At 41.6% G+C, this 12873-nt stretch overlaps 1 protein-coding gene across 2 annotated transcripts in view; it reads right to left on the bottom strand.

The window, feature by feature from the left end:
• Positions 1-12873, bottom strand: part of Klhl20 (kelch like family member 20) — a 40916-nt gene that overhangs the window by 19043 nt on the left and 9000 nt on the right. For both annotated transcript variants that reach the window (XM_038350152.1, XM_038350153.1), the window contains one exon: positions 568-1141. In XM_038350152.1, coding sequence (XP_038206080.1) covers positions 568-1141 — 574 coding nt within the window. The remainder of the gene's footprint in view (positions 1-567; positions 1142-12873) is intronic.

Below are 12873 nucleotides of genomic sequence, written 5' to 3'. Positions count from 1 at the left end.
CTTTTAACAAACAGATTATGAATACATTCAAATCACTTAGTACAATGTGTGTGTGTGCACATGTATGTGGTGCACTTTGTCCGTGCATGTTTGTGTAGAAACCAAAGGTCAATGTTGGGTTTCTTCCTTTATCATTCTTATTATTCTTATAATTATTTTATTTATTTATTTATTATGTATACAATATTCTGTCTGTGTGTATGCCTGCAGGCCAGAAGAGGGGACCAGACCACATTACAGATGGTTGTGAGCCACCACGTGGTTGCTGGGAACTGAACTCAGGACCTTTGGAAGAGCAGGCAATGCTCTTAACCTCTGAGCCATCTCTCCAGCCCATAATTATTTTTTTGAGACAGGTGGGGCTTCTCATTGAACCTGGAACTGTTTCAGGAAGACTGGTTGGTCAGCAAGCCCCAGGATCTTTCTGTTTTTGTGCCTCCAAAGCTGATTACAGGTGCCTACTGACATGCCAGGCTCTATACTGGATGTCAGGAGCTCAACTCAGGTCTCTGTGTTTGCATGGCAAGAACTTTATCCAATGAGCTATTTCCATAGCCCACAACTCACCTCTTGAAAGTTATGTTGTGTGAACTTGTCTGCAATCCTTAGTAACTCACGGCAAGAATGCGTGTCAGCAAAAGCCCGAATGCCCAGGCAATTAGAAGGGTCTAATTGTCTCTTTAAGAATTCACAGCAGGCTTCTTGTATTTCTGCCAGCTGGAGGAGGCAAGCAGCAGGCAAGAGAGTCTGAACATTGCCTTCTTCCACAGTTATCTGGGAGGTATATGCGAAGTCAATCAGTAGTTCCATAGCCCTCTCATCTATGTCTCGGATCACTACTTCTGTCTGGCGGCTTTCGGCCAATTCTCCTGTAAACATTGCTCGGAAGTAGGGACTGCAGGCCGACAAGATGACTCGATGGGCATATATCTTCTTAGCGCCCACAACTAGCACCACATCACATAGCTCTCGGTGCTTTCTCAGAAGGTTGATCACTTCCAAGGTTTGCCGAGGGTGCTTGTCTGAAATATAGGGCATGCGAGCAGGTTGGGGAACCCCTTCTGGCAGTTTGTTGGGGTCTCCAAGGGTGCAGCGGCTTGTTACATCCATTCCAGTCTCTCCTGGTCGAATGTTGGTACACCTACAGGAATGAGGGAATGGAGAGAGAGGGAATTATTATTAGTTCTCTTCTTGCTCTAAGGTATTGATAAATGATAAGAAAACTTGAAACTGCCTAAAGAAAGAACTCTAGAACCCATACATTTCTTTCCAGGTTGTTAATTCCATTCCAGACTACTTTTATGATATAATTGCATGAAGAAGATATTTTTTTCCAGAGGTATCAGACTATCTTTGTCCACATTACTTACATTAATAAAATTGATGAAAAGCTGACGGGGCGAGAAGAAGAACCAGTCAAGACTAAGACTGTCTGAGAGAGCCCTAAGCAAATCTGTCATTTTGCATATGAATTAAAAACTAAAATTTCTGTAGCCTGTTTTCTACTTCCCTCTGCTTTGGGATCTGTGGACACAAAGGACTCTGTGCTGGGAACCTACTGGTGCTTGGTGGGCTGATAGATAGGGAGGAAAATTTCCCTATAGGATGCTGGGAATCTGTCTCCATGTCCACGTTAGAAGAATACCTTATGTGGATGAGATGCTGCCCGAGTTTCGAGTTGTGTCTAGCCAGCCATCTGTGAGCAGAGTCCTGCCTGCCTTCGAGTTTATTTACCCTCTTACCTCTTGTGGCACCAGAACACAATTTCTTCCATGGGCACTCTCACTGAAAGTTCACTCTCATGTGAACCCATTTCAATATCAGAGCTTATTTCCTATTATCATGCTCTGTTTGAAGAAAGTATAGATTTAATTTACAGTGAATGATAAACACTCATATGGGGAAACAACCCAAGGACCAGTAGCAATGAAAAACTCAACATCAAACCAGGATGTTATCGAGAACATTGTTCCTTTGTTGGATTACCCAAATTTTCTTCTTCAGTCCTAAGTGGAGGAAGGCAGCTATAAATTTGGATGATTAAGGCTGCCTTAACAACCTTGTACCAACTACATGAGGATGACATCATCTCTTTTAAGTTGGAGAGGTGCCTATTTATTATTTCCCGTTTTTTTGTTTGTTTGTTTTTGTTTTGTTTTATTTTTTGAGACAGGATTCTGTGTAACATCCCTAGCTGTCCTGGAACTCATTCTGTAGACCAGGCTGGCCTCAAACTCACAGTGATCCACTTGCCTTTGCCTCCTGAGTGCTGGGATTAAAGACCTGCGCCAACCCCAGTCAGCAGTTTTTCCAGTTTTTAATGTGCTTTCTTTTTCTTCAAGACAAGCTTTCTCTTTACAGCTCTGGCTGTCCTGTAGACCAGGCTGGCCTCGAACTCAGAGATCTGCCTGGTGCTACCTCCTTAAGTGTTCGGATTAAAGGCATGCGCCATCGCCAGCTTGCTCTAAAATGAGTTTGCTCTTCTGTATTCACTTACTAACTCTGTATGTTTAAAAAGGAGTTTTCTCAAACTTATAAAATTGTAACAAGTGATTTTTAAAAAATAAAAGTTTGAATATAAAAAATAAAAATTTAAAAATTCATAAAAAGCCATTTAAAATTTATTTCTGGAAAAAACCCCACCTCTCCCAACAGATAAATCAGACCTATAAAACTGTTTAAAGACTTTGATTATGTTTATTTTTTTAAAAGATTTTTACACTTATTTATTTGTTCAGTGTGTATCTGTGTGTGTGTGCGCACGCACGTGTGTGCACATGTATGCCATCACACATGTGGAGGAAAGAGAACAACTTGTGGGAAGTGCTTCTCTCTTTCACCATGTGGAGTCTGGAAACCAAAGCAGAACATCAGTCTTGCCTTTCTGTACTAAGCCATTTTGCTGGGCCCAAATTTCAATTATTTTTTTAAAAAATTAATTAATTACTTTTTTTGAGACAGAGTCTCTGTACATAGACCTGGCTGGCCTCTAACTCAGAGATTCATCTGACTCTACCTCTGAGTACTGTGTTTAAAGATCTGCATCACTTGCCTGGCCCTAAAATTTTATTCTTAAACTTAGTTTGATTCAAATCTTGATATTTGGCATCCTAAAGTAGCTGGCATTGACTTCTCCTTTTCATTATATTCACTTTTTATTTCTAGTTACAGTTTAGCACAAAGTCTGTAACACAGAGTTTATATTACACGAAAAGTCAGGAAGAAAACAAGACAGCCACAACCCCCCAAATTAATACAATATATTTAATACTCTATTTCTTTGACTTAGCTCTCAAGGGATGAGCTATTACTACAAATGACATGTAATTCATCTTAGGAAGTCTTATCAGTCAGGCATGACGATGCATGCTTGTAATCCCAGTACTTAAGGCTGAGCTAAGCCGATCAAGGGCAGTCTTGGCTACATAGCAAGTTCTTGTCTCAAAAAAACCCTTATTTAATCTAATAAAGTATGTGTCGAAAATATACTGTCAATTATAATGGTTCTAAAGAACTTTTTAAAAAGTCAGCACATACCCACCCACATACACACTCCAAATCACAAAATCAAAAGCACAGTTATATAAAGAACAGCATTCCAGCCTGATGCTGGGCAACCACTGAGAGCCAAACATAGTCAGAGGGTGCCCCGATCTCTAATGAGAGGAAAGCTTACAATCCAACTGTGACTGATAGTGAAGAATTACGTAAGTGCGAGGTTTTCACCAGTAAGAAAAGCTCTAAAGCTCTGAGTAACTTTAGTATTGTGTCTACATTTTTTTTTTTTTTTTTTTTTTTTTTGGTATTTTGAGACAGGGTTTCTCTGTGGCTTTGAAGCCTATCCTGGAGCTAGCTCTTGTAGACCAGGCTGACCTCGAACTCACAGAGATCCACCTGCCTCTGCCTCCTGAGTGCTGGGATTAAAGGCGTGCATCACCACTACCGCCTGGCATGTCTACATTTCTAAAGTTAGGAAATCAATATGTCCTATGAACAGGGCAGTTGGTAAAAGGCTACTGTAGATTGCTCATCTAAAGTGAAAGAATAAAATGAAGCATTTGCTGACATACTTATAGGCAGAAATGAACAGTGTGAAGTAATAAAACTCCTTTCCCTGCCTAAATCTGTATTTATTTTCTCTCATTATCAAGTCTAATACTCGAGTACTAACACTATTCTGCTATAAATTTTGTATTTATCCAAGTTGTTTAGCTATGATTAATCATTTTAATTATTTTGTTCTGTTCTGATGTGTTGAAACTGGGTTTTTATATCCTAGACTAGTCTGGAACTCACTCTATAGCTCAGGTTGGCCTTGAACTCATGGTAATCCTCCTGCTTCAACCTCCCAAGTACAGACATTACAGACATGAGGCATCATACCTGGCTTCTAGTTTCTTTAACCCTCAGCTGGTATCCACTGCACAAAGACAGGTAGGGTGATGCTCAGAAAGCTTCTCATCTCCTGCTTGTTACACACTTGCAGTTTTAAATTAGAAATATTACTGTAATAAAAACATCTAAATTTCTCTTAAATAAGTTGGTTACATTTATCCATATTAAAAATTAACTTTCTAGGTGGGTGTGGGGATGCCATTAATCCTGATACTCATGAGGCAGAGACAGACAGATCTCTGTCAATTCTTGAGCAGATGGAGGCAGGATTGCTTTGGGTAGATTTCAGAGTGAGACCCTGTCTCAAAAACAAACAAAGGCTGGCAAGATGGCTCAGCAGGTTAATGAGTTTGCTGCCAAGCCTGATGACCTCAGTTCAATTCTTGGCCTACACTGTAGAAGGAGAGAATCAACTCCTGCAAGTTGTCTTTTACTTGTGTCCTATGGCAAGCACATTTGTACATATACAGATAGAAAAATTAAAAGTACTATGCTTACTATTTAAATTTATTCTGAATTAAGAATTCTGCAAGTCCTTGACCAATTTGACAGAGTCAGGTATGGGCTCTATCTCATGGAGTGGATATTATAGCCAATTAAAAAGTAGCTGGTTCCTCCCAGAACATTTGTGCTACCATTGCACTAGTGTATCTCGAAGGCAGGCCATTGTTGTAGGTCACAGGATTTGTAGCTGATAATACTGATGATTACTCTTTTTCTCTGGCAGCATGAAAAATACCTTCCAGCACCATGCAGTCTAGTCAATAGGGGTGAAGTTTCTAGTTGGGCACCAGCTAGAAAGTCATGGTCAATGACATAAGTAATGCATCTCCAGCAATAGGGCCTGACCAGGTTATAGAGAGAAACAGCCCATGATGTTTGAGTGGTGGTGGTGGGATCTATGGGACCCAAAAACTCAACAAGATGTAATCCATTCCTGGTACTGGAGGTTTTACTTGGTGGCATAAGTTGAATATTATCTCTCCCATTATATGGCGATTTTATTTTAATTTCTTTTGTACATGTATATATATTTTAGGAAGCTTCTACAGTAGTAAGCGTCCATATGGCTTTTCAAAAGGCTTTTTACTATTGGTTGTTCCTCCACATATCCCTACTTTACTCTGCTCTCCCATTCTCCTCCCCATTTGATCTTTCTATTCTACTTTTCCTTTTATTGCTTTATAACACTATTGGACTTGACAGATCACCAGCCCTAGGGAAAAACTTACTACTATTATTCTGCTAAAGGCACATAGCAATAAAATGACTCCTAATGGCATACTGCTATACCCATAGCTCAGCCTTCATCAGAGAAGTTGCTTTTTGCAGTAGACAATAATGAACACAAAGACACACAACGAGACAGAGAGTACAGAGAGTGAGAGACTCGAGCTCTCAGCCCTAAATGGGTCTTTTTCAAACCCCTCCTTAAAGACTCAGGGATCTATTGGAAGAGGAGGCAGAAGGATTTTGAGAGCCAGAGGTGGTAGAAGACTTTAAGCAGCAGCAGCAGGCACAAAATGCTGGATGCACAGATGAACTCATAGACCATGACAGTACACACCAGACCTGCACAGGTTCAAACTAAAAACCCCAGCATGAGAAGGGGAAGTGGGTAAAGTCCTACCTCTAACCAAAAAGCTATTTGAGATTGATTTCTGCTATGAATGGGAAAATCAGTTTTCTCCAACGATGTGTCACTGGGTGTATCAACCATAATCCAGGGCAGGTCCCATGCCTAGGAGTAGTTGGCCAACACACAACAGACTCCATGTTTGTGTGTGTGTATGTGTGCTTTTTGTTTTTGTCTTACTATTTTGTTTTGATTTTTGTTTTTTTTTATTTTTTCAGAAAGGAAGAAAATGAACATGAAGTCGGGTGAATAGGGAGGTGGGGAGGATCTGGAAGGAGTTGGGGGATGGGAAAGAATATGATTCAAATATACTGTATGAAATTTGTTGTTGCTGTTGTTGTTTTGAGACAGGGTTTCTATGTAGCCCTGGCTGTTTTGGAACTTGTTCTGTAAACCAGTTGTCCTCAAACTCAAGAGATTTTTCTGCCTCAGCCTCCCAAGTGCTGGGATTAAAGGTGTGTATTACCACTGCCTGGCAGAAAATGCTTTTAAATCAAAAATATTCATTAAAAAATTCTGTTCTTAACAGGAACAAAGCAGAAAACTTTAGACCTCAAAGATACAGAACTTAAAGTGATTGCCTTACTAAACCGAGTCTTACTAGGTTCAATGAAGACATACTCTGACCAGAATTTCAGCTGAACCCATCCATCCACTCGGGGCAGGGGAAGCCAGGACTGGAGATCCAGTGGTAACTTCCTCCCAACCTCAGCTAATTTTTTTAACTGACAAACGTCCTTTATGATTAAGTAATCAATGCAGATTTAATATTCAACTTTTAATTTTCAAACCTGCCAATCATTCAGCCCTCCTACTTGCATTACTTACTTGTATGCAAAGGTTTTATTCATAAATGAAGGGGATGAGGGATAACCCTCCCTTTGACTAAAGTATCAAGTATTCTACCTTAGTGACAATCACTAAGAGCTGGGCTCTTCTTTCCATTTCTGATCAAAGCATGCTGGAAAAGATTTTATATTATGGTAATATTTGTGATAGACTACAAAAGTATAAAGTAAACTAGATCTCAGTTGGGTAAAATAAATTCTGTCATACTAACAATTTTTTTCTCTCACTAGCAGTGAAGAAAACCCATACACATTTAATGAGCAGAAGCTGGAATCACATTTCTTCCCGCTTTTGGTCCATTATCCTCTCCTGTAGGTTTAGTGTAAATGAGCAGTCACCAACACGAAGGGACTGCTTTTCAGTCTGTAGAGAACACGGAGGTCACTAGTGTCACCACTCTGGTCTGAAGTAACATTCTGCCTGTATTCACCTCCATTTGGCCAGCACTGAAGGAAAGGTTCCAGTTTCGTCAAGCAAGTCCTCGAGAGTGATACAGTGAGGTGGTTCTTAGGCTCTGCATCTTGAGATCTAAAGCTTTCTACTTCTGTTCAGGGTTCTATCTATGAGAATCATCACCAAAGAGACCAGAGAGACTACATCCAGCAATGGGAGCAGATGCAGAGTCCCACAGTCAACATTAGGCAGAGCTCAGGGAGTCCTGCAGAGGATGGAGAAGAAGGATCAGAGGAACCGTTGAGGTCAGAGATGCTATAAAAACATCCACAGAATCAGTTGACTGGGAATCATAGAGGCTTGCAGAGATCAGGGAGCCTGTAGGGGGTCTGACCTAGGTCCTCTGCATATATGATATGGCTGAGTAGCTTGGTGTTCTTGTGGAATTCTTAACAAGGGGAGCAGGGGGCTGTCGCTGATTCTTTTGCCTACCTGTGTGACTCATTTTCTCTTACTAGGTTGTCTTGTCCAGCCTGGATGTGATGGTAGTGCCTGGTCTTACTGTGGCTTGTTTTGCTGTACTTGGTTATGTCCCTGGGAGGCCTGTTCTTTTGTATGGGGAGATGGGGTAGGGCTGGGGGGGCATGGAGGTGGATCTGGAGGAAAGGGGAGGTACAGAGGGGAAGGAGGCAAAACTGCAGTTGGATGAAATGTATGAGAGAAGAATAAAAAAATTCTGTCCATGCCATTGGGGCTAGCTCTCCCTTATGCACAGCACCTGGGCCAGCTCTCCAGCACTGCCCAGGCAAGGGGTGGAGCCAGCTCTCCCACTCTCAGGCCCTCAGGGCCAGCTCTCCTGCGCTCCTGCCCACAATGACCAGACCACCAGGGTGAGCTTTACTAAGTTGCCTAGGCGAGTGTAGAATCTGCTCTCAAGAATGTAGTAGCCAGTGAGGGGTGAGGCCAGCTCTCCTGTGCCTATGCCATGAAGGGTGGGGCCAGTTCTCCTGCTGCTGGTGAGTGGTGGGGCCAGTTACTCATGGCACTCAGACATCAACCTGGCTTCAGGAGGCAGCCCAGTCCATGGACATGCACTTGGCTTTTGTAGTAACACAGATCATGGACATCAACGCAGATCATAGCTGCAGCAGGACTCAGACCCAGACATAGACCCCCAGTGGCAACCTAGGTCCAGATATCCCCATGGCCTCAGGGAGCAGCCCAGGACACAACTATCCCAGTGGTCCATGGTCGCAAAACAGGCCATGGACAACTCCATGAACCCAGACATGGCCCTTGGCAGTAGCTGGGGCCCTGACATCACCAGGGCCTCAGGTGGCAGCACAGTCTACTCAGATCAGTACGGCCTCCAGTGGCAACATGGCCCCAGGACATCACCACGGCTTCAGGTCACCACCACCACCTCTCCAGCTCCACCTCTCTCCACAGTGCAGGAACTGCTTCCCTTCTCTTTCTCCTGTCTTCCCACTAAGCACTCTGTCTTCCCAGCTCTCCACTCTGGATCTGCTCATCAATAGTGGAAGTGGCACCTGCTGCCTCACGGGCCAGGACAGGTGCTTGGTGTCCCTGCACCACTTTCAAAAGTTTCTAGACCAACATTAGATTAGATTACTTTGGGCCCAGGAATACTAAGCACAACAAGTCTTATTTAAAAGCACTACATATGTCAGATCAGTTAGAGGCAGCCAGGCTTTACTATGATTATATAAAAAATGTGTAAGTCCACAGGCATTCTTTATTTTATACATAGTCTTCTAGAAGTTTAAATTTACATCAGCTGTTTGGAGGTCTGGATTTTCTAAAACAAGAGTGTTATAAATAAGATTAGATTTAGTTGTAAAATGGAGAGTGCCTCACAAACAGCTAAAAAAAAATTAAACAACAGGCAAACAGGCAAGAAAATAGTTACATGCATTCTATTTAGTCAAGAATGTGGGTACAAAGGGAAAAGACGCCTCTCTTAAAAAGTTATTCTAAAACTTGTTGCTATTGGTTTTGGTTTTCAAGCAAATATGTTAGGGTGGGGTGACAGCTGGAGCTCTAGGACTGCATTTGTATATAAATAACCACTGCTGAGGCCTGTAAGCTGGGTATTTCCTGTATACTAAGTATGTCTGAACCAAGTGTAGCTCCAGTTCCAGGGCATCTGACATGCTCACGTGCTCTGCATGTGAGCTCCTATATGAGGACACTACACACACAATGCACAGATGTACATTCTGGGAAAATACCCACACACATAAAATAAAAATAAACAAATCTTTTTTTTTTTAAAAAGGACATGTTCTACAGGCTACAAAAATTATTTTTTTTAAGATCTGAAACAAACAACAAACCCAGAACCCCATAACCTAAGTGGAGTGGGAGAGCATCTATAAGTCACTTCAATCTGATGCTCACTGCACTAATGAACGAGGTGTTCTGCCTGTGTGTGTATCTACAGTTTTTGCATGTTGACACTCTCCAAGTTTCAAATATGAAAAGTGCCTTTCCTCATTCACTATATTTGTTATCCTGCTCAAAACAGGTAGATCTAATGTAGAATAAAGTCTTCCTTCTATAGATAAAGAAGCCATTGTGATTATCTGTGACTTTCTTAAAACCCGGCCCTCAGAGCAGGTCTCCTGAAGCTTTGGGACAAACCTCGTGTGAGTGCTACAAGGAGGGCAGGTTGTAGGGCAATGTTTGTATATTATTTATCAAAAGCTTAAAAATATAGTTTGCAGCCAGGTAGTGGTGGCACATACTTTTAATCTCAGCACTAGGGACGTGGAGACAGGAGCAATATGCCTGGGTGGAGAAAGGAATATAAAGGGGAAGAGACAGGAACTCAAAGGAGTATGGAGTCTGAGGATTCGTGGAGACAGGACCTTGCCCTTTGGTCGAGGTTAAAGGTCTCTCTAGTGGTTGGCTGTTTTGCTTTTCTGATCTTCAGCTTAAATCCCAATAACTGTCTCTGGGTGTTTATTATTCATGCTACAAGCAACATTGTTTATGCCTGACAATTTAAAAATGGATTCTTAAAGCTGATTGGTTAAAGGATAATCTTACCACCTACATAAACAATCAATATATATTATAAATATGGGTGTTTGGCTTACATGCCTGTCTGTGCACCATGTCTGTGCCTAGTAGAGGCCAGAAGAAAGAGTCATGTTCCCGGGAACTTGAGGGAAAAAAAGTTCTGAGCTGCCATGTGGTTACTGAGAATCAAACCCAGGACCTAAGGAAAAGCAACCAGTGCTCTTAACTACTGAGATATCTCTAATAGTACCTAACTGCCTGTATGTAGCAGATAATGGAAGAAAAAAATGACATGGTTAATATTCGTACAGATCAAGCTTCTGAAAGAAAAACAAAATCACCATTAAGGAAGGAAGACTAATTAGAAAATTCCTATAGCACTGATATTAAATGTTGAAAACAAAGTGTTACTCAAACTTAAATTATGAATTAAGTGAGATAGTATTGAATTCTTATCTACATACGTCTTTTTTTCAGCTAGATAGATAAGCTAATTTTTGCATAACTACTTTGTTCTTTTAAAAGTATAACATTAAGTGAGGTGTGGTGCAATCCCAGAACTTGGAGAGGCTGAGGATGGAGCCTGAGGTACATACCAAGGCCCTATCAACAAAATACAGCGCTCCCCCAAGTCTATTTTAGCATTACACATACATATATCAACTCATAAACTTTGTGTTCTGATTACTATATTAATATATATTCTTTTTCATTATTATTATTATTATTATTTTTAACATGCCAATCCCAGTTCCCCCTCCCCCATCTCCTCCCGCTCCCTCCACCGTCCCTCCCTCAGAGAGGGTAAGGCCTCCCCTGAAAAGTCAACTAAGTCTGTCCCATCACCTCACTGAGACAAGACCAAGGTCTCCTCATCCCCCGCTCACTTTTTCTAGTCTCATTAATGGTCTACTTTTCAAATTTAGAAAGTAATTCTATTTGCCTTGTTTTTCAAGGCAGGGTTTTGCTAAGTAGCTCAGGCTGGCCTCCACCTTATTATGATCCTCTTGCCTTAGCTTCCTATGTGAAAGAATGGAGTCATTCTCCAAAGCACTTAATTCTCCTTAATTCTCCCCTCTGGATAAACAATTTGGAGGAACTGATCTACTGTAATAGCTCCCATCACCCACATACAAATGGCTAATGGATTCCTATTTCCTACTTGGGTAATACTGAATCTGGATCCATGTTAATGTCACACTATCACCAAAACTGATTCCTTGGTTCTCTCCCTTAAACTTCCCCAGATAAACAGAGAAAATTTCCATTCTTTCAGCTGCTCAATCAAAAACTCCTGGAGTCCCTTCCTAAACACCCTCAAACCCAACCATCAGCAAATCCTGCTATCCTACCTTCAAATAGGATCCAACTGTTTCCCTACATCCTTACTAGCCTGGCTTTCATGTCAATATGGCTATTCCCATGCTTTCCTCACCTAGTCTATTACAACAACCATAAGAATTATAGTCTTAATTCTCTTTTGCCAGCTTATATTTCCTTCACTAAACTACAACCAGAGTTCCTTCAGTAAAGTAAATCGCATCTTTAGAGCCACCCCTGTACTCAAAATCCTTTGAAAATGTCCACAGAGGGCAACAAAGCAGAGCTAAGGTTGCAGGAATCTCTCCTCTCTCAGTCTATGAACCCGTCTCCTTGTGTCCCCTTGCTCCCTGGTCTCCAGCTACACTTTCTTGCTGGTTTGGGGACAAAGTCAAGGCTTCTTTTGCTTTAGACCTTTATTCTTTCTTCCTGAAAGTTCTTCCCCCGCAGATTTGTAGAGCTCACTCCTTCACTCATTCCATGCATCTGCTAGATTACCAATTTGTCAGAGCATCTCTCTGAAATAACTCATATGTCTACTACTCAGAATCATTCACCTTGCTTAACGTTTCTTCATAAATACATAAAATATTGACTCTCTTCTACAATTAAAATGAAAGTGCTTTGAGAACAAATGCTCTGTTGTCTTCCACATGCTGCTATACCCCAACACTTGGATCCAGAGCCCATTAAGGAGCTGTTAACGAATTAACTTTTCCTCTTGTCAAAATAAAACATGTCCTCCAAATTTCCTCATCTAGTTCTCATGCAAGAACACCAGGTTTGTAACTAGGCAAACACTGGTCAAACCTAGGCTGGGAAATTTACCTAACCTGTCTTGTCTTAGTAAGGGTTTCTATTGCTATGATGAAACATCATGACCAAAGAGCAAGGTGGGGAAGAAAAGGCTTATTTGGCTTATGCTTCCACATCACCGTCCACCAACAAAGGAAACCAGGACAGGAAATCAAATAGAGCAGGAGCTGATGCAGAGGCCATGAAGCAGTGCTGCTTACTTGCTTGCTCAGCCTGTTTTCTTATAGAACCCAGACCCACCAGCTCAAGGGTGGCCTCACCCTCAATAGGCTGGGCCCTTCCACACCGATCACTAATTAAGAAAATGCTCTGCAGACTTGCCTACAGCCTGATCTTTTGGAGGCATTTTCTCAATTGAGGTTCCCTTCTCTCAGATAACACTAGCTTGTGTCAAGTTGACATAAAAGTAGCCAGTACAT

The sequence above is a fragment of the Arvicola amphibius genome, chromosome 12, assembly GCF_903992535.2.
Source record: "Arvicola amphibius chromosome 12, mArvAmp1.2, whole genome shotgun sequence".
In the NCBI taxonomy this organism is placed as follows: Eukaryota; Metazoa; Chordata; class Mammalia; order Rodentia; family Cricetidae; genus Arvicola; species Arvicola amphibius.
The sequence above is the reverse complement of the archived record's forward strand: the minus strand, read 5'-3'. Positions and strand labels throughout refer to the sequence as shown.